Source organism: Microtus ochrogaster, chromosome 17, assembly GCF_000317375.1.
Source record: "Microtus ochrogaster isolate Prairie Vole_2 chromosome 17, MicOch1.0, whole genome shotgun sequence".
NCBI lineage: Eukaryota > Metazoa > Chordata > Mammalia > Rodentia > Cricetidae > Microtus > Microtus ochrogaster.
Genome location: NC_022019.1, coordinates 33,260,401 through 33,278,871, shown reverse-complemented (window position 1 = coordinate 33,278,871; position 18,471 = coordinate 33,260,401). Strand labels below are relative to the sequence as shown.

The 18,471-nt window shown below is 47.6% G+C and overlaps 1 protein-coding gene across 16 annotated transcripts in view; it reads left to right on the top strand.

The window, feature by feature from the left end:
- Positions 1-18,471, top strand: part of Dock9 (dedicator of cytokinesis 9) — a 250,768-nt gene that overhangs the window by 195,436 nt on the left and 36,861 nt on the right. For 9 of the 16 annotated variants that reach the window (XM_026783246.1, XM_026783243.1, XM_026783245.1 and 6 more), the window contains exons 35-41: positions 1,424-1,538; positions 3,877-3,943; positions 5,098-5,145; positions 7,521-7,657; positions 15,106-15,221; positions 16,774-16,911; positions 17,015-17,197. In XM_026783246.1, the coding sequence (XP_026639047.1) occupies positions 1,424-1,538; positions 3,877-3,943; positions 5,098-5,145; positions 7,521-7,657; positions 15,106-15,221; positions 16,774-16,911; positions 17,015-17,197 (804 nt within the window). The other 7 variants (XM_026783247.1, XM_026783251.1, XM_013349316.2 and 4 more) reach the window with 4 other exon arrangements.

The following is an 18,471-nucleotide window of genomic DNA, read 5'->3' as shown; positions in this document are numbered from 1 at the left end:
AACCACAGCCTCCCTCGAACCTTGTAGGAGAAGATAAAGGTTAGATATTAACTGGGAACCTGGTAGGTTGGTATTCTTGGGGCTCTGTGTCTCTAAGTGACTTCAAGTTATAAGAAAGTTTTCTGCCAATAAACAGGCATTTAGGGATGTGCTTCTCGCTTCCATAACATCCTTTCTCAGCCTCAGCACCAGGTCTTCTGTGAACGGCATTGCCACGGTTTTCTTTAGGCACATGTGTGTTGTCAGTCTGGGTCTGTCATGATGTGTTGAACTTTTTCCCTTGACCCCGACATGCCTTCGTGTGTAGAGGGACCAGCTGCTCCGGAGGCATTCCGCTTGTGTCGTGCCCAGTGCGGGAGAGGAGGAGAGCTGCCAGTCAGCCAGGAAGCACCGGGTCACCATGGACTTTTCCCTCCTAACAGTTCCGCCTGTGCCAGAGGAAGCTTGGCATGCTACACCTGTCTTCTCCCTGCAAGAAGTACTGAGTTCCTTGTCGGCTCCTGGCTCAGCTCAGGGTGCTTTTACCACTCGTGACAGCTGCATTTCTTCCTTAAATGAGAATGATTTACATCTTACTAGTTGAACCTGATATATATGTGTATATAGGACATATATATATATATATATATATATATATATATATATATAAATTAACCACCAACACTTTTTTCTATGATTTTTTTCACTTGGCAAAAAAGAAAAAGTTCTTGATTTAAATTGGAAATACAACCTGAAGGGTTGTTTTTAGTCTTCTGTGTCTTTCACCACGATCTAAGAGTCTTACTGAGCTGTTTCATTGTGAACCCGATCCTGCTGCTTCCTAGTGGTAAAACTGAGCTCCTCCTCAGCCCCAAGCTTTCTGATGTTGCTGTATCAGTCAGCTGACTGAGGAGCGGCCTCACCACTTAGCGTGGTTGGTATTGCTGTGCCGTGTGTTCCTGTGTGTCCTTTTGTGTGTCTGTCACGTGTTTCTCCGTCCGCTCCCACAGCACACCCATGCTGTGCCCTGAATGACAGGCCTCAGTTGCCGGCTTCACGGCTGGTTTGTAGCCACTGCTCAGGCTCACCACGCTGACCTGAGATGAGGGCTGTGTGGTGCCTTGGAGTCCTCCCTCCCAGAATGGATCCTCCTGTACATGCGTTTGGTTTTTCTGCATGAGATTTTACTTGGCATTTCAGAAGTTTTTTTCCCCTTGGCATAATGAAAACTGTTCCTCAGGTGTGAAAGAAAGGTTTGTGCCTTCCTGCTTATCCCTTAGTCAGAGCCGGAGGTGGCAGCAGTGTGTGTTACACCTGCGTGAGACGTTCCTTTGTGAACTCTGCCTGCGGTAACCAGGTCTCTGCAGTCTGTAGTCTTCAGTTTTCTCTGAAGGGAGATGTGTGTGCATTGTGGAGTAGAAAGCTCACCTGCATTCCCTTTCAGCACCAGCCGAGCGGCACGCTGGGAAATCCCGTGGTTCGCTGTGACAAACTGGACCAGTCCGAGATCAAGAGCCTGCTCATGTGTTTCCTGTATGTGCTGAAGAGCATGTCTGATGGTGGGTAGAGCCAGAGCATGTCTGTGTCTGACCGTGGGTAGAGCCAGAGCGTGTCCGACCGTGGGTAGAGCCAGAGCGTGTCTGACCATGGGTAGAGCCAGAGCGTGTCCAACCGTGGGTAGAGCCAGAGCGTGTCTGTGTCTGACCGTGAATAGAGCCAAAACCCCGCCCCCTTGTCCTCTGTGTCTCAGTAAATCATTTTAGGTGGCATCAGTTGAAAACCTCAGATATTTAAGAGAATCCCATTTTTGTTTCTTTTTTAAAAAAATTGTATTAATTTGCTGAATGCTATAGAAATAGAAGACTTGAAGTGGAAAAATTGGTTACTTTTATTCTAGAAAACAAATTCTAAAATGGAATTTTTTTAATATGGTGTTTCATATAGCCCAGGCTAGACCTTTTTGGCCAAAAGTGACTTTGAACTTCCGACCCTCCTGCCATCACGTCCAGAGCCCTGGGATGGGGCACAAGCTACCCTTACCTGGTTTCCAGTTCATGCCGTGATAAGGGCAGAAATCAGGCCTTCTAGATAAATCCCGTTCTAGAAATCCTGGGTCATAGAAATAGTCTCCATGTTTTCTTAAATGGGCGGCACTAAAAAGCTCTCAGTCAGCCCTAGAAATCTGCCTGGTCTTGATTTGTGTGTGTGTGTGTGTGCGTGCGTGTGCGTGCGTGTGTGTGCACGTGGGTGTGCGTGCATGTGTGTGCGCGTGTGTGTGTGCGTGTGTGCGTGTGTGCGTGTGTGTGTGTGTGTGTGGTAGAGGCAGGGGAGCAAACCACCCCAGAAGATGGTTTGCCAGACGACAGAGGCGGTCGTACCACGCTGCAGATCACACACCCTTTCCTTTCCACTGTACCGAGTCCGTGTGCTCTGTGCTTCTCGAGCACCTTCCTTGAGTAGCCTCAGTCCAGAGCCAGGACTAGCAGGGACATTGCTGGTGTGTGCGTGTGTGTGCGTGTGTGTGTGTGCGTGTGTGTGCGTGTGCGCGTGTGTGTGTGCGTGCGCGTGTGTGTGCGCGCGTGTGTGTGTGCGTGTGGTAGCCACAGATGCGCGCTGGGCCACTGTGAGACTCCTCAGGGCTCACCTTCCTGTGATGATCAGCTCCACTCAGCAGTTTGTCTACCTGAGCTCAGATCCCTCCGGGAGAAGCTTACACCCTTACTGTTGATGACATGAGTCAGACCTGGCCTACGTTCAGCCATGATTCTCTAGGGAGTAAAATGGGAGATACACTTAGCTTTTTCCCTGAGCCTCCGATAGCATAACCTATCAATGAGAACTTGTCGTCCACATGGGGTCAGACGGAGGACTGGGTGACATGCCCATGAAATTGGGACAGCACCTAGTACAGCCTGGCACAGCTCCATGCCACATAGCCCATGTCTTCCGTTCCCGTCCCTGCCGCTGGTGAGTGTAGAATACAGAACTACAGCCATCTCAACCTCCAAGGACTGAGCCGTTTTCCTGAGCTGAATGCACACATGTCAAATGTGCCCCGTCGAGAGGTTCCACACAGAGATTCAAATGTGTTTGCCACTGATTATCCTGTATCCGTTTCAAGAATTCCTTCTGTAGGTGTAGCTGGTCACACATGTGAAGACCCATATGACAGGATGGTCAGCAAAGCATGCTTGTAATAGAACAAAAGACCAGCCGTGCCGTAATGTCCATCAATAGAGACTGGTTAGTCCCCTTACGGTCGCCCGTAGAGGATTCTCTGCAGCTTGGAAACATCCGGGTAGAGCCGATCTATATTGTTCCTTTAAAACTCAAAGGCAGGGGCCGGAGAGTTCAGTTTCCAGCACCTACACTGGACAGCTCCAGGGATGAGATGCCCTCCAGCCTGCGAAGGCACCCGCCCTCGTGTGCACACACCCAACACAGACACACGTAATGCACATAATTAAAAACAAATCTAAAATAACTTTAAAAGCAAAACAGCAGATGTTTTCGTTGTCAATAAATCCTACGAAGGGGGGGAAGATCTCTATAGATGAAAATAGAGAGGCCGACTTTGGATTATTATGGCCTCTTAGATGCTTCCAACTTTCTAGTCTGTTAAGAGCACATTATGTAGAAGTGGATGGGCTTATACTATAGCACAGCACTAGGAGATGCATTATTGAAGTTCAGAAGTTTGAGTGGTGTTGGAACTGAGTAAGCCTGCTGTGTGTGTTATCCGGGAGGGCCCACTAGTGAGTGAGGTTTGCCTTTCGGTCCAATACAAAAGAGGCAGTGATGGAGACCCACACTCTGGAGTCTGTCCCGAGTGTCCTAAGTGATCATCTGTAATACATACTGTATATTGTGACTCTGACCAATCAATGCTTGTTTCAGATGCGCTGTTCACGTACTGGAACAAGGCTTCGACCGCCGAGCTGATGGACTTCTTTACCATATCTGAGTGAGTGGCTTTGTCCATACCTGTGGCCTCTTCATCTTTCCAGCCAGGGGTGGGGACACTGTGTCCTCAGGCGTGACTTGGTTTCCCTCATTAGTCATCAACAGTGGCCATCCGTATGATATGTAAATGATTGCTTGTGGCTCATGAGAAACCTCTGTTCTGAGGCCACTTTGATAAAACTATGCAAAACGTTTTCGCTGCTATGTGGCTGCTGTGTTTGGTTGGTTTTGTGGTTTGTTTTTTTTTAAATCTTTTTGGGATATGTTTCTGATTTCATTTAAGCTCTTTGTCTTTAGAAATACAGATCCATAGCACCTTATCATAAACTGCCGAGGGCAGATAATTATTCAAAATCAGAATTTGGGCTGTTTTTGAAATTTAACACTTATCGACCTATAATAGCACCTCAGACAGCACCCTCAATCAAACACATGCCATGGTCAAAGAGAGAATTGCTCAGCTCTGTTATTGGTTATTCAGCTCACGGTTGAATGCATGATGACTTAGGCAGCTCTGTGTCTGTCTACTGCAAAAGCTACCTGAAGAAACTCACATGGAAATCTTGTTCTGAGCTTTGTGTGTATCAGAACTGTGAGGGGAAGCCTAGGGACCTGACAGAAGTGGTTCCGTCCCGTGACCACTCCCGTGACTGACTTCCGTGGGGAGGCTGTCATGCCGTGAACCCAGAGAACTCATTATATTAGCTACCACTATTAAAGTGCATGGTTTTTAAATGTCCAGTTTTGTGGCTCTACTCAAAACAGAGAGTTTTGTACTTGGTGCCTGTCAGGGACCATTCCGTCTGCTTGAGCCCAAAGACAGAGCTCCTCGTTCAGACTCAGACAGGGAAGGAGTAACAGGGCCAATGGGAGTCTCCAAGACATTCTAAGGCACAGTGCCTTGGAGCAGGTCTGCCAGCCCCGAAGGGCGGAATGCACTCCATCCATGACAGCAGTTCTGATGGCAGCACATGTGTGCCTTCCCTGATATGCTAATGCTTTTCTTTGGGTGGAGGATCTTATAGAACATTCCTCAAAGCCAAGAGTTAAGGGCTGGTACGTCATCAATACCCTTTCTGTTATGGTGAATAGACTTAAGCAAAGCCGTGGACAGAACACAGTTCTAACTGCACTTTCTCTGTCGTCTGTCCGCAGGGTCTGCTTGCACCAGTTCCAGTACATGGGGAAGCGCTACATAGCCAGGTACTGTGGGGTGACCTGTGACATGGAGTGTCGTTCTCTGTGAGGCTGTGTGAGATTGGTCCCCTATGGTGGCCAGCAGGTGGGATTCACACAAGCAGCCGTGAGCTCAGGCTGCTGCCATGGAACCGTGGAGCTGTCCGTCTATGTCTGCGTTCCTGCCTTCCTTCTGTCTCGTTTGTCTCGTTCCCGTAGCGACAGTACACCACAGCTAATCCTCCCTGGAGGATCCTGGATCCCAGCTCACTTCTGTCTCATTCTCTGTCTCCTCCCCGTGCTCTCTCCTTCCCCGATGACTTTATGCCCTCTCCGGCTTTAAAAATCTCCCCTGCTCCCAACTAAGAAGCAGCTACGTTCTCACCTAACCATTTTTATTTTTATTTTTCTCCATAATTAAGGGAATGTTTCTGAAAGCCTGTGTCAGATTTGTGTGGCTCTTCACTGGCCTTTCACATGGATGGAGCTTTTCCTTTGTTCTGACAGTCAGGAAGTGCCCTGTGTTCTTGTCTCACACAACTCTGTTGGTACCACGTCTCCCCATGAACCTGTCCTGCCCACACTCTCTCCTGTATCAGGAGTACAGATGTGTGATCAGACAGCCCCCTGGGGGCGATTCCTCCCAGCACAGCTTGTCATTCCCAGGCCTTCCCCTGCCCTACCGCCACCCCGTGTATCTGTCCTGTCCGTCCATGTGTCTTTCTGTGTCGGAGACAGGGCATTCCAGCACGGTCCTCTATTATATTTTAACAGTTTGGTTATAAGTAAAACTGCATTGGTTTAAAGAGAGCCTGCTAAGTCTAGTTTTAATTGAATTTGTTTTCCTTGTGGTTTACAGCAGTGAAACAGAACAGACGTTAGTAGGCACGGCATTTGAGTATGGTCGACTCTTTATGCCGCTGCTGTCCCTGCTGGGGACATCCGAGAACTTTTCGGGATTATGTTTTGTGTTAAGAAATGAAAGCTTGTGTCCTCTTTTAGAAAGAAACAAGTTTAGTGCGACCATTTCACACTTTCCTCTTATTGGTATTTTGTTTTAATTGAAAATGTGGTCATTTTAAAGTTCCCTGGTCTTAACCTCTGTTTTTATCATCACTGTGATTTTATGTTTGTTTTCGAATACAAAATGCAAGTATATACAGGGTGCCTGGATGCCGGTAAACATAGCTTGACTTCCTCTCTCCCGCATTGCCCGGGGAAGATAGGCAAGCTAACCATCAAAAGGCTCTGTGCTTGGCAACTGCCACGCCTTCTTGGCGGTTTCCCCGTTTCCATACAGCAAGGCATTAGGAGAATGTTCTGCCGAGTAGGATAAAGCCTCTGAGCTTCAACTGGTGACTGGGAAGCTGCTGGCTCCTCCCTGACAAAATATTTCAGAATAATTTCTAAAGTGGCTCTTTCTTCTCCCTCCCCATTAGTGGATATAAATTTAGCTTTTGGAGGAAAATTTGTCCCTGCGTAAGCCCCTGTATATATTTGCATAGAATATGGACTAATTAAGAGTGGATGGGCAGGGGAGGCGGGGGTAGAGACGTGTTCACTTTGTTCCTTGCACTGTGGAAAGACACACGCTGCTCTACACAAAGATTGTCATGGTCTCTGCTGCATGTGACCGGGGTCTTAAACCATGACATGAATGTCGTCAGTGTTTGCCGTCCACGGTGGTGTGGTTGTGTGAACACTGTGCCTTCTGCTTGTCCCTGGGAAGGGATCCAGCAGCATGCTGTTGATGACAATCCCTGCATGTCCCTGTTGTACACACAGTAACACAGTAAGGGGCACGGTTGGCTCCGGGACGGGAGACAGGTGTCATAGTCTGGTTCAGTCTGCTCTGGTGATGGTACACACTAGGGAAGTGAGCTGTCTGATTGCTAACCCGGACACTTGTCTGTTTTCTCTACTCGGCCGCTTCCCAAGTTTAACAAAGTGTGTGGCACTTCCTCCTGCTTGGGTAAGAATACAGGAGTTCAACTGACTCATTTAATCCCTGCCATCGCATGTGTCCTCTGCTTCTGTCGGTGCCTTGTTTAATTAGAATAAAGTTTTGCTCATGCCACGTAGTTCGGAGAGGTTTGCAGTGCTCTCTTGTCAGATGCTGACTGTTACCTCCACCCCGGAGCAATGCTCTGTTTGAAAAGAGCGTCTCCACCGGACTTTCTTACCATGAGAAAGACTCAATGCCTTGGCTTGGTTTTGCTCCTTCAAAGTCTGGTGGCTTCACCGTGCACTGTGTCAGAGCTGCCGGCTGTCTGTGTCCCCGGCTACTTGGCTTCGTGTAGCCCGGCTGTCCATGTGTCGCGTCCCAGCTTCACTAATGCCCCTGTCCTGCTTGTCGTAACACATCTAACGTTTGCTTCTATCCCATGTCACTCATGTTACAGGAACCAGGAGGGGTTGGGACCTGTAGGTCATGATCGAAAGTCTCAGACATTGCCTGTTTCCCGTAACAGAACAGGAATGATGCATGCCAGATTGCAGCAGCTGGGCAGCCTGGATAACTCTGTCACTTTTAACCACAGTAAGTCCCATGCCTTACCATCGTAACAGCCAGCCATCTCTGTGCCGTCGCAGAGGGGACAGCCCCGGCCACACCGTACCACATCACCGACTTGATTTTTCTTCCAGAGCAAAACGATTAGGAAGAAGAGTTCCCTTTCTTGGAGGAGTGTCCTGAGCAGTGGAGGGTGACAGAACGTGGAGCCCAATCAGCTACGGCGCCCATCTGAAAGCGCTTAGTCTCTTTGCCCTAACTCCAGACAGAATTCTGCAGGGACGATGGGAAGACACTGTCTTGTATTCTAAATTTAGCGCATGCATTTCTTGTGTTAATTTTATCCCCATCCCTTCCTCCCGTCACATCTGGGTCCTGCTCCGTGCGTGTAATTGGTTGAGCGCCCACGTTCTGACATCCCGCCTGCAAATGAATTTTTAAAGCCCGTGAATCGATTTGCAAGGGTATGGAAAAGCATCCAGTAACAAAGTGACTTTTTCTGTGTTTTCAGTGTGAGAAAGATATCAAGTGTGCTTGGGATATCTGTAGACAATGGTAAGATGGAATCCGGTTGGGGTCTGCTCTCCAGGCCCTTCACTTGCAACCAAGACCTTTCCATCCGCCTCGCCTCCTAACTGCGGCATTTCCTAACTTCACCGTAGCCATTCTGCTAGTACGTGGGACTGGCTTTTAGATTTACGTCTACCAGTTACCCAAACAGCTTCATGCCCTGTCTCTAGACATTTTGGTGTTTTAATCTACCTATGGGTTTCTCAAAGCAGAAAAACCTAAAAGGTACCGGCCATGCAGCCCATGAAAAATTAATAAGACCATCCATCTGTGGAGTCCTGCTTCTATTTCTGTTTTCTCAAGAGCTTTTCCTTCTTCCCTCCGAGCATGACATAGCTAGTCCTACAAAACCACGTTTTCATTCCCGGCACTGTCTTTAATACATGGTTATTAATATCCTCCCATCGTCCCTAATCGCAATAATTCCATCTGCTGTGGTTGTCAGACCTCTCTCTTCATGCCGACTCTGCATAAAGACAATATTCCCACCACCTTGTATTGGAAACAGTTTCCAGAAGGGCGGCACAAAGTGAGGCTTCTCGGGTGTGGTGGTGGCACACACCTTTAATCCCAGCCAGCACTCAGGAGGCAGAGACAGGGGGCTGACTCCTGTGAGCGAGCTCAAGGCTAGCCTACTCTATATATCGAATTTGAAGCCAAGGTTACATGGTGAGACCCTGTGTCAGAAACACCACACAAAAATTGGGCTGGAGAGATGCCTCAGTGGTTGAGAGCACTGACTGCTCTTCCAGAGGACCTGGGTTCATTTCCCAGCACCCACATGGCAGCTCAACACCATCTTAACTCCAGTCCCAGGGACTCCTGGCCAACATGTGGTATACAGACATACATGCAGACAAAACATCCATACACATAAATACTTTTTAAAAGGAAAAAAAGCACACAAAACAAAGAAATCTATACAGTGGCTTTCCACACTTTCACCAACAAAGTCAAAGCGGAATCTCATCCTGCGGGTCCAGGCTTCTCTCAGAACACTGTCTCATCGCCTGCCACCCGCTGAACTCAGTAAGGACGTCCAGTTCTGGTTCTGTGCTCTTACCCATGGAGTAGGATACACATTTATGAGACATTTGAGGCTATAATACTTGTGTTTTTAACCCTTTGTTGGGCTTGATGAGCAAGGGGCTAAAGCAAAGAATGCCAGGGGTTCTGATACTTTTTACTTTTCATTTCCTGTTTTGCAGCAGAAACGCAGTCCCCTGTGCCACACTGGGCTGTGGGAGCTCACTTTCCCCAGATTATCTAGGCCATAGTCCTTCACTATCTGCTGAAATAAATGCAGGAACACTGCAGGATTTTTCCCTAAGCGGATGAAGAAGGCCCCGTCTCTAGAGATATAGGTGTCAGATGAACATGGTGACAGCCCAGCCAGGAAACCGCCCCTTCCTGCAGATGGAGGCAGTGATAGCAGCAGGGACCCAGTGGCAGGACAGACACAAGCTGGGGGCTGCTGCAGAACCAGTGTATCGGCGAAACTGGCTTCTCTCCCTGCAGCTCACGGAGAAGCTGGCACCCGGCCTTCCCCTCAGTTTCAGTGGCACGCTGTCCTCAGTCACCTGTCTCTGCTGCTCTGCCAGGAAGTAGTGTTCTGATTCCTTTGGCCTCCGCCTGTGTCCCCACAGTTCCTCTTCTTGAGTTGTTAAATCATCACATCTTCCAGGACTCAATCTTACTCTCGAGATTGAGTTCTGATTAGGTGGCGTTAGCCTTGCCTGGCCACCACCTCTTTTAGCTCCTCATGGAACTTGGCCAAAAGCCTGCAAAGAGAATGAACGTCTACTGTGTTATGTGTATAATGTGTATATGTGTATAATGTATACGTACGTATACCTGCTTATCTCTACCTAGGTATTCTGGGGAAACTTGGGATCATGTATGTCCCTTTGCAAAAAAGAAAAAGCTTGCATTGCAGTAAATACAGCCCCTTCTGTTAATCCAGGCAATGTGATACAGAGCCTGGAAGTGGGCAGCCTGTCTGCCGGGGATATGCAGAGGCTAAAGCTGCTTCTCTTGGTGGCCATTGCTTCCCTTTTTGGCAGACATCCTCTTGGCCAGCAGGGGGCAGCAGAGGCCCATGATGGCCAGTCTTCTGTAGGCAGGGCTACATATGCTCTTCCCTTACTCCCCAGAGAGGAGGCTGTGGGAGAATCCACCATGAGTGCTGCCCGTGGAACACACGCATTTCTGAAAACGGTGTATCTTCATAGGTCATCTGAGGGGCTAGTCCATCAGTAATGATGTTTATTGTACCTGAATTGGCTCAGGGTTACGAATGAGGTTACCTGCTTGAGGTTAGTTGTCTTGATGTCCTCAGAGGGGATGCGAGCTTGGGCCACATGTCCTTCAGGTGTCTTCACAGTTTGAGGCTGTGTACTTAGTGCCATTTTCAAACTCAGGTGGCCTTTATTCTGCAGTATTCCTCAAAGAAGAGAAAGTCAGTGCCACAGTTCGTGTGAGCTTGCACCTCATGGATTGTGGCCACAGATAGCTCTGAGCATGGTTGTTTTATGTGAGTCGGGGGAGCTAGCAAATTATATCATCTGCCATAGAACATTGTTCTTTATTCTGTATACACCCTTGCTCATCTGTGAGGGAAACCTAAGAAAGCAGTTAGGTGGGAGGGGTGAATAACTGGTGTTGGTCACAGTTATGCTTTCTTACATAAACTACGTTGGCATCTCATAAAGCCACATGCAGGTAGTTCTCAGGTCAGATGGCAGGTTCCCATCTGAGGGGTCCTTTCAGCAAGAAAGGGGCTTTGTCAGTTCATGTTTTATACCCCAAACTTCCTGTCTTTCTGGGTGTGTAAGGTTATCCAGAAGGGATGAAAGTCACAATAAAAATACAGAGTTTGGTTCCATAGAGGAAAACCAGCCATGGAACCGGAAGCACAGCCTGGGAGACGGTGGGTCTGATCCATCTCTCACACTCCTCACCATCAGAAGGCGGAGGTGGCTGAGGGGCTCCTGACGCAGTCATTCCGATGCAGGGTCTCGGGGAAGAGGCCAAGTTACAGATGGAGTCGGCAGGGTTAGTTGAGCGATCAGGCTAGGTGAACTTGTAAGCTACAGTAGGGTTAGTTACATTTAAACCTAACAGGTGACATGGAGGTGTGCTCCTTTTTGGCCCTTGAGTGTTCAAAATCCTTTGAGGTTTTAGAACAAATCTTGGTGCTGGGGCAGTGTGTTGGTGAGATGCTTGCTGTGTAAGCCGGAAGGCCTGAGTTGAGATTCCCAGCACCCACATAAAAGCTGGTGTGTGTCGGTCACCCCAGGCCTGGGTATACGGAGGCAGGTGAAGGGTGTGCTGGCCAGCGGTTCCAGCCAATATAGCAAGCTCCAGGTTCAGTAACAGGACCTGTCTGGAGAAATAAGTTGGAGACGGGCGAATGAGATTGCTCAGCCCCTGAAGGCTACTAAACCTGTCCACTTGAGTTTAATCTCCAGGGCCCGTGTGATGAAAAAAGAGAACTTCTGCGAATGGCCCTCTCCCCTCCAAACAGGCACACCCAAATAATAGTCAAGTAAAGAAATGTAGTTTGAAGATTTCTCTCATAACGTGGAAGGTAGTAGAGGAAGACACGCAACGTGTGTCTCTGCCTCCACTGTCTGCTCACCCCACATGCTAACACACGATTTTAAAATAAAAACAAGTCTTATCACAGGTGTAATGGTGGTTTAAAATGTTTATAAATGTGAGCTGTGAATGCTGAGGACTTCCCAAACCAGCCCACAACATGCCACCCAAAGATGTCACCCCTGTGACAGAGGCCTGTTGCTCCTGCAGGCTGAGCAGGGGTGGAGAGAATTCAAGCCTTGCACTGCCGCCCCCTAGTGGAAGTAGTCTTCACAACACTCTCACGACTGATCCTTGGACTAGGACATAGCCTAGTGAAGTTCTCCCTGATAGAACCCACATTAGAACAAAACCAGCCAGGTGTGGTAGCGCTGGCACGCATGTAATTGGGCACAGGTGACTCCTTACTGATTAAGCCGTCCTGGCGTGCTTGGTGGGCCCAGGCCGGTGAGACACCCTGATAAACAAGACCTAAGATGGCGGGTGTATGTGAGTGTGCGCCACGCTGATCTCTCAGCCTTCAGTTGGGAAGTCTTGGTCTCTGAAGGTCCCAGTCTTATGGAGCTACTAATTGTTTCATTTTCCTGTGTTCTCTAACATGACTGTTGACAGCATCTTCCTGAGACATTCTGTCTCGGCGTCTGTGACTGAGGACAGTCTGAGCTGCCACTTAGTGTCAGGGATCGTACAAGGTTGAGCAGTAGTTTAAGAATTCTGCCGAGTCGGGGCCGTGTGACAAGCCCCTGTTGAGAGGACAGATTTCTGTGTGACCCACACAGGCTCATTCTCCACAAATCTGACTTACCCCTTTTTCTATGGGTTTTGTTTAACTTTTGTGACTTTTAATTAATTTTTTTCATTAATGTACAGAATAAATGGGTTCCATTATGACATTTTCATATCTGTATATCTCTTCTCATATATGCACCCCCCCAATACCCATCTCTACACCTGCCCTGTCCCAAGAGATAGGTAGATCATAGCATCTTGTCATCGCTGTATTTCATGTATATGTAATTCTTTCACTCAAACATCCTGACACCTTGGTTCTGTATTTTTAAAATGACAAGACATGTTAAGTTCTGATTCTCTGTTTCCAGGCTTTGGGCCAGGAGTAGGTCAGTGCTACAGGGATTCCTCAGTAGGAGGCTGTCTCATTTATAATAGCTACCTGCATGCACTTAGCCTGAGTATTTTATAGAAAGAAGGGCAATTCTATAAAGAGAAAGCTGTAAAGTCACCAGAAAACACATTCTTTTCAAACTCTTAGCCCGGACCCACAACTCCCTGGGAGTGAACAGCAGCTTCCCCTAAAGGTCCCTGAGACCTATGGGAATGTTTTTAGCCGGCCTGATCGCAGTTGATGTTTTGGGTTTTGTCCCCTCTCCATGGTTTGTATCTCTGTTGCAGCATTCATCAATCCTCCTTTCACTGTCTCTGTATCTCATCCCACCCCACCCCCCAAAGCAATGCCTTGGCTTGTGTAAAGGCAGTATGGTGGTATTAATACCTCCCAAATAGCCATCTTTCTTTTCTCTAGACAACTTCTTGTTTTAAAATGGACAAAGAAGGATGGGAGAGAGGGCTCAGAGGTTAAAAACACTGGCTGCTCTTCCAGTTCTTCTGAGTTCGATTCCCAGCAACTACATGGTGGCTCACACCATCTGTAGTGAGCTCCGATGCCCTCTTTGGGCGTACAGGCATACATGCAGGCAGAATACTGTATCCATAATAAATAAAGACATCCTTTTAAAATGGACAAACAAAAAAAAAGGATAGTGTTGAATATATTCTATATCCTCATGAGGAGGGAGACAACCCTGACACGGGGACAGGGAACCCCAGACGTAAAGTTTCAGAACTACCTGTTGAAAAGCAGAGTTGAATGAATACAGTTGATAGTGTTTTCATGGCCATCTCAAAGCACCTCCTGTGGCTTTAAAAGCTCCTCTCTAGCATTTGTGGAACTATAATTCTCACATTTCCTTCAGTCAGAACAAGGACTGCTATTCTCTCTTCCTGCTATTTAACAATATCAGTCCTCTGATGCAGTGACCCAAATAGGAATTTGGAGTACAAGTTCTGGGTGGAGGGTGGTTCCCATTAGTAATCTCAAGGAAACTCTATAGATTTTTCTGTACTATATTTTTCTCATCTCTGAACTAACATCTTCCTCTCTAGAGTATTAAACAAAAGACCAATTTGTAGGTGTTGCTTCCTCAACACTCCTTGGAGAAAGTCATTACATTGTGTCCTGTTGTGTTACCATCTTTCTGTATCAGCTAGACACCATGGTAACATCTTTACATCCTCTCCACGTGTTTCTGCTAATGCATTCCATTTCATAGTTTAATATCACAAATTGTATGTTAAACTGCATTTATATCATTACTGAGTTGATTTTGCAGCCACTGTTGAAGATTGCAGTTTATGTTTAGGTTGTGTATGATAAAGCTAAATTTACATGACAGGTCTTTCTGGTCCTTTCCATAGACATTTCTTTCCAATATATTGGCTTTTATGCTTTTATTAAAGCAAGTAGAAGATTATTTGCAGTACAGTCAACTCTTGATTATCGCTCATGATTCTAGCTAAACGCAGGCCTTAGTGTTACCGACTTAATGCTTTATGTTGCTCAGTTTGTCCTGGGCACATTTCTGTGAACCTCACAATACTAATGAATATATCCTCCCGACAGCCCATGGAAGTGTGCATACTTTATCCCTGTTCTACAGATGAGGCTGTATAAAGTGGTCAGCCAACTTGCTGTAACACCAGATAGTAAGTTATAGAGCTAGGTGGAGTAACTGGCCATTGGCCCCATCTCATCTCACCATAGGGTGATTGGGATGTTGTCAGCACCCTGGCCATTGTAACAGCTCAGCCATGCAGCTGGTGAACTGCAACTGGTCTTGATGGGTGTGCTGGTACCATCTAAGTACCTTATGACCTCAATCTAGCCCTGTAGCTTACCCAGGCCTCTTCCCTTGTCTGCAAAGGGTATTTAACAGGGTGCATACTTCACGGGGCTGCTGAGTGACTAGATCATAGCATGGCATTCCCAGACTCAGCTGGCACCAAGCAAGCACACCGTAAATGGCTGTTGCTGTCACTGGGCCTCCAGAGTTGGAAAAGATGTGTCATTGAACGGGAACACTATTAATGCCGACTCCTTACAAAGGCAGAGGGGGAGACGTGCCCTGAAAAGGAAATCGTCTGTAATAATCAAGAGTTGACTGTCGCTGCCGACCTCGCCAGCCCTGTGCCTGAACCCCCAGACAGTAACGCTGTGTTGATTCACGCAGGCTATGGCCACTCGGAGGCGGATGTCCTGCACCAGTCGCTTCTTGAAGCCAACATTGCTACAGAGGTTTGCCTCACCACTCTGGACACGCTCTCTCTGTTCACACTGGCTTTTAAGGTTGGTATTAAACACGCCCTGCCCAAGGTCAGAGGTTTTATCTGGTAAATCCGTTCAGTTTACCAAGCTTAACCAACATGTGTGGCCGATGTGTTTTTACTTCAGTTAAGACTGCTGATCTCCAGGCTTCCTTAATGAAGCTTTCCCGTAGAGAGTGACTGCAGCTCCCGTTCTTACAGATAACAGAGCTTAACCGGCCTGTGTGCCGCATGCTTGGAAAAGCCAGAGGCGGTCCCTGGAGACAGCTGTCTTGGCTAGAAGAAAGTATTTATCCTGCGCCCTCCATATGATAAGTGTGGGAACCTAATGCATTTATGCTGTGAACATCTTGAAGCAAAGCCAAATGTCTTAAATTAGATATTTAAAGAGGGGCGAGTTAAACATAAACTCACCTTTTTCAAATTATCTATTACTAAATTAAATGACAAAATCATGTCATGAGAAAGAAATGAAAGAGTTTGGGTTTTAAACTTAGCGAATAATTAGCCACTGGTGCAGGTTCTTCAAGCCTCTCTCTGTTTAGGAGGACAAAACCACACTCAGTTTAAAAAAAATTCAGTTGGAATACGTGACGGTTTTAATTCTGGTGTTTTTATACATAAATGCCTCTGTACCGTGTTCTGTCTTGTTAGGAGCCTAACACTTCCAGTTAACAGTCCCTTCCATTCCTAGTATGGGAAAAGACACTGAGTTAGCTGATATCTAACTGTTGGAACCATGTGTTTAATTACAAGGGTACTAGGGAACTCTAGCCAGAGTCAGGCTCTGTTTCATCTTCTCCACTTATTTTGAAACACACCCCGCCATGTGAAGAGGCAGGAGACTTCGAGGAAAGGCCTGTGCAGAGCAGGCGCACAGGCAGAAAGGCTACGTACAGCCCAGGGGCACCATGGGTGTCTCTCCCTCTCCTTGCGGCTAACCCTGGCAATCACTCTGTGACTCGGGGTGGGGTTTCGTGCCCACCTCCTTTCTCTTTTCTGGGGTTTCGGACCTTGGTTTGTCACGGTCAGAACACAAGATAGTTTTAGAGTTGCCGTCTCACAAACAAGACTGTTGGGGCTCAGTTTACCTGTGTGGTGCCTGACCAAAGACTATGCATGCTGTCCCTCCAAAATGTTTGATTATAGCTTAGCTGAATGCCCAGGAAGCCAGGCTGGGTAAGGACATCACTTGGGGAAGACAGGATTCTGTATCATTACCCGCCCATCAGTTCACGGACACCTATAATGGCACTCCCATGTTAGAATTAAGAGATCACATCCAGAGTCAGTTGTGATGGTGATACATGCTTACAAATAAGTCTGCAGAAACACACTCAGGACTAAGCGTGTAAACCACACTGCGGTTTTCTAGAAACCTGCCCGAGTGGTCAGTGTTCTGGTGGACCTGCTCGGCCTACAGGAGCATTCTATGCCTTCCTTGGGGCACTTGTGGCAGAACTGGTTTATCCCTTTGCTCGGAAGACACAGTCTTTGAGGCTGTCCATCGTATGACATGTCTTCGAGATGTTAGATGTGTCTCTCAAACAATGACGTCAATGCGTGTCTTTCAGAACCAGCTCTTGGCTGACCATGGACATAATCCTCTCATGAAGAAAGTGTTTGACGTCTACCTGTGTTTCCTTCAAAAGCACCAGTCAGAAATGGCTTTAAAAAATGTCTTTACCGCCTTAAGGTCCTTGATTTACAAGGTAAGGCACTTGGAGGCCGCGGTCGTACTGACGGTGACAGGTTTCCCGCCGTCCGTCCGGAGCACTGACCTCGCTGGCCTGCCCGCCCTGTGTTTTTTTCTAGTTCCCCTCCACCTTCTACGAGGGGCGAGCGGACATGTGTGCCTCGCTGTGCTACGAGGTGCTCAAGTGCTGTAACTCCAAGCTCGGCTCCATCCGGACCGACGCGTCCCAGCTGCTCTACTTTCTGATGAGGAACAACTTTGACTACACAGGGAAGAAGTCCTTTGTCCGGACACACTTACAGGTGTGTGCTTTAGCTCGCCAGGGCACGGGAGCCCGGTGGGATCCCGTCTCGTTGAGGCTCACGTATCCTGACACCTCCTCGTGACGGCTGTAAAAGGCCGAGTGGAGAGTTGAGAAGTCGCATTCACTGGATGTGTTGGTTTCAACCTCCATACTGTAAGATCCTGGCCTGGGGTGTCTTCCATCTGTAGCTTGATAGCTAAGTATTGAATCAATATGGAACTGATAGTCTGTTGGCACAAGGTGCTTAATATTAAATGTCTTCAAAACACAAAACCCCCAAAGTAGACTTTCCTGTCTTCTGTTCATGAGTACCTCTCCTGTGTGTCCAGTTAAAACATGCAAAATTCTCTGCTCTTAAAACCAGCTAAGATAATAGCAAGAACTCTGTGTTTTCATAGATACGTATTTTTTATGTACATGTGATGGGAGAGCCTTTTTCAATCTGCGTTTGTTCCTTTGTTAACGTGGTAGTTGTTGTCCATAGACTAATGCACTAGAATTAATGCCTGCATCCGTGAACAGAACAGTGATCCTCTCCTGGTCCTCCTGGAGTGTGTGTTCAGGGAGTCCTCAGACAAACCCAAGGCCCTTACAATGTACTGGGCCGGCGTTCCCATAGAGGAACTTGAGATCCAGAAAGGACCAGAATCCTGATTAGGGATTCTGGGGAGCAGGGGTGGCTTCTCAGAGGACCTGAGGATGAGGAAGGGTTATATGTTGAAGGGGCCTGAGTAGGTATTTCCCGAGTTATGGGTCCACTGTGGGAATCACCCATCCGGGGAACTAGAGAAGCCCTTTCATATTTAGAACGCAGGTGAGAAGAATTTACAGAAGTATGCATCCAGATGTTTGCATGTTTGGAGGACCCACCTGAACTTCAGTATTAAGAGCAGATCTCGGGGGTCCACACTGAGCATTGTCTACTCTAGGTGGAGAAGATGGCCCTCTAGACGAGACAGGAAGGAAGAGGGGGTTCAGTCAGCATTCTCCACGGCACTGCTTGCAGCGTTTGATCCTATAGTGCAAATAATAAAAACCCAGAGACGGATATTGGGGTTCAGTCGGAAGATCAGGAAAGCAAAGCAGCCAAGCCACTAGAGAGCTCTTACCTCTATGAAATCTTCAGACCGAAAGTGAAGCCAGTTCCTGTCTCATCCTGCCTTAGATTTCTCTCCAGTGCTGGGATTAAAGGCGTGCACCACCTCCTGGCCTCTGTGGCTGATTAGTGTGGCTGCTGGGATTAAAGGCGTGCACCACCTCCTGGCCTCTGTG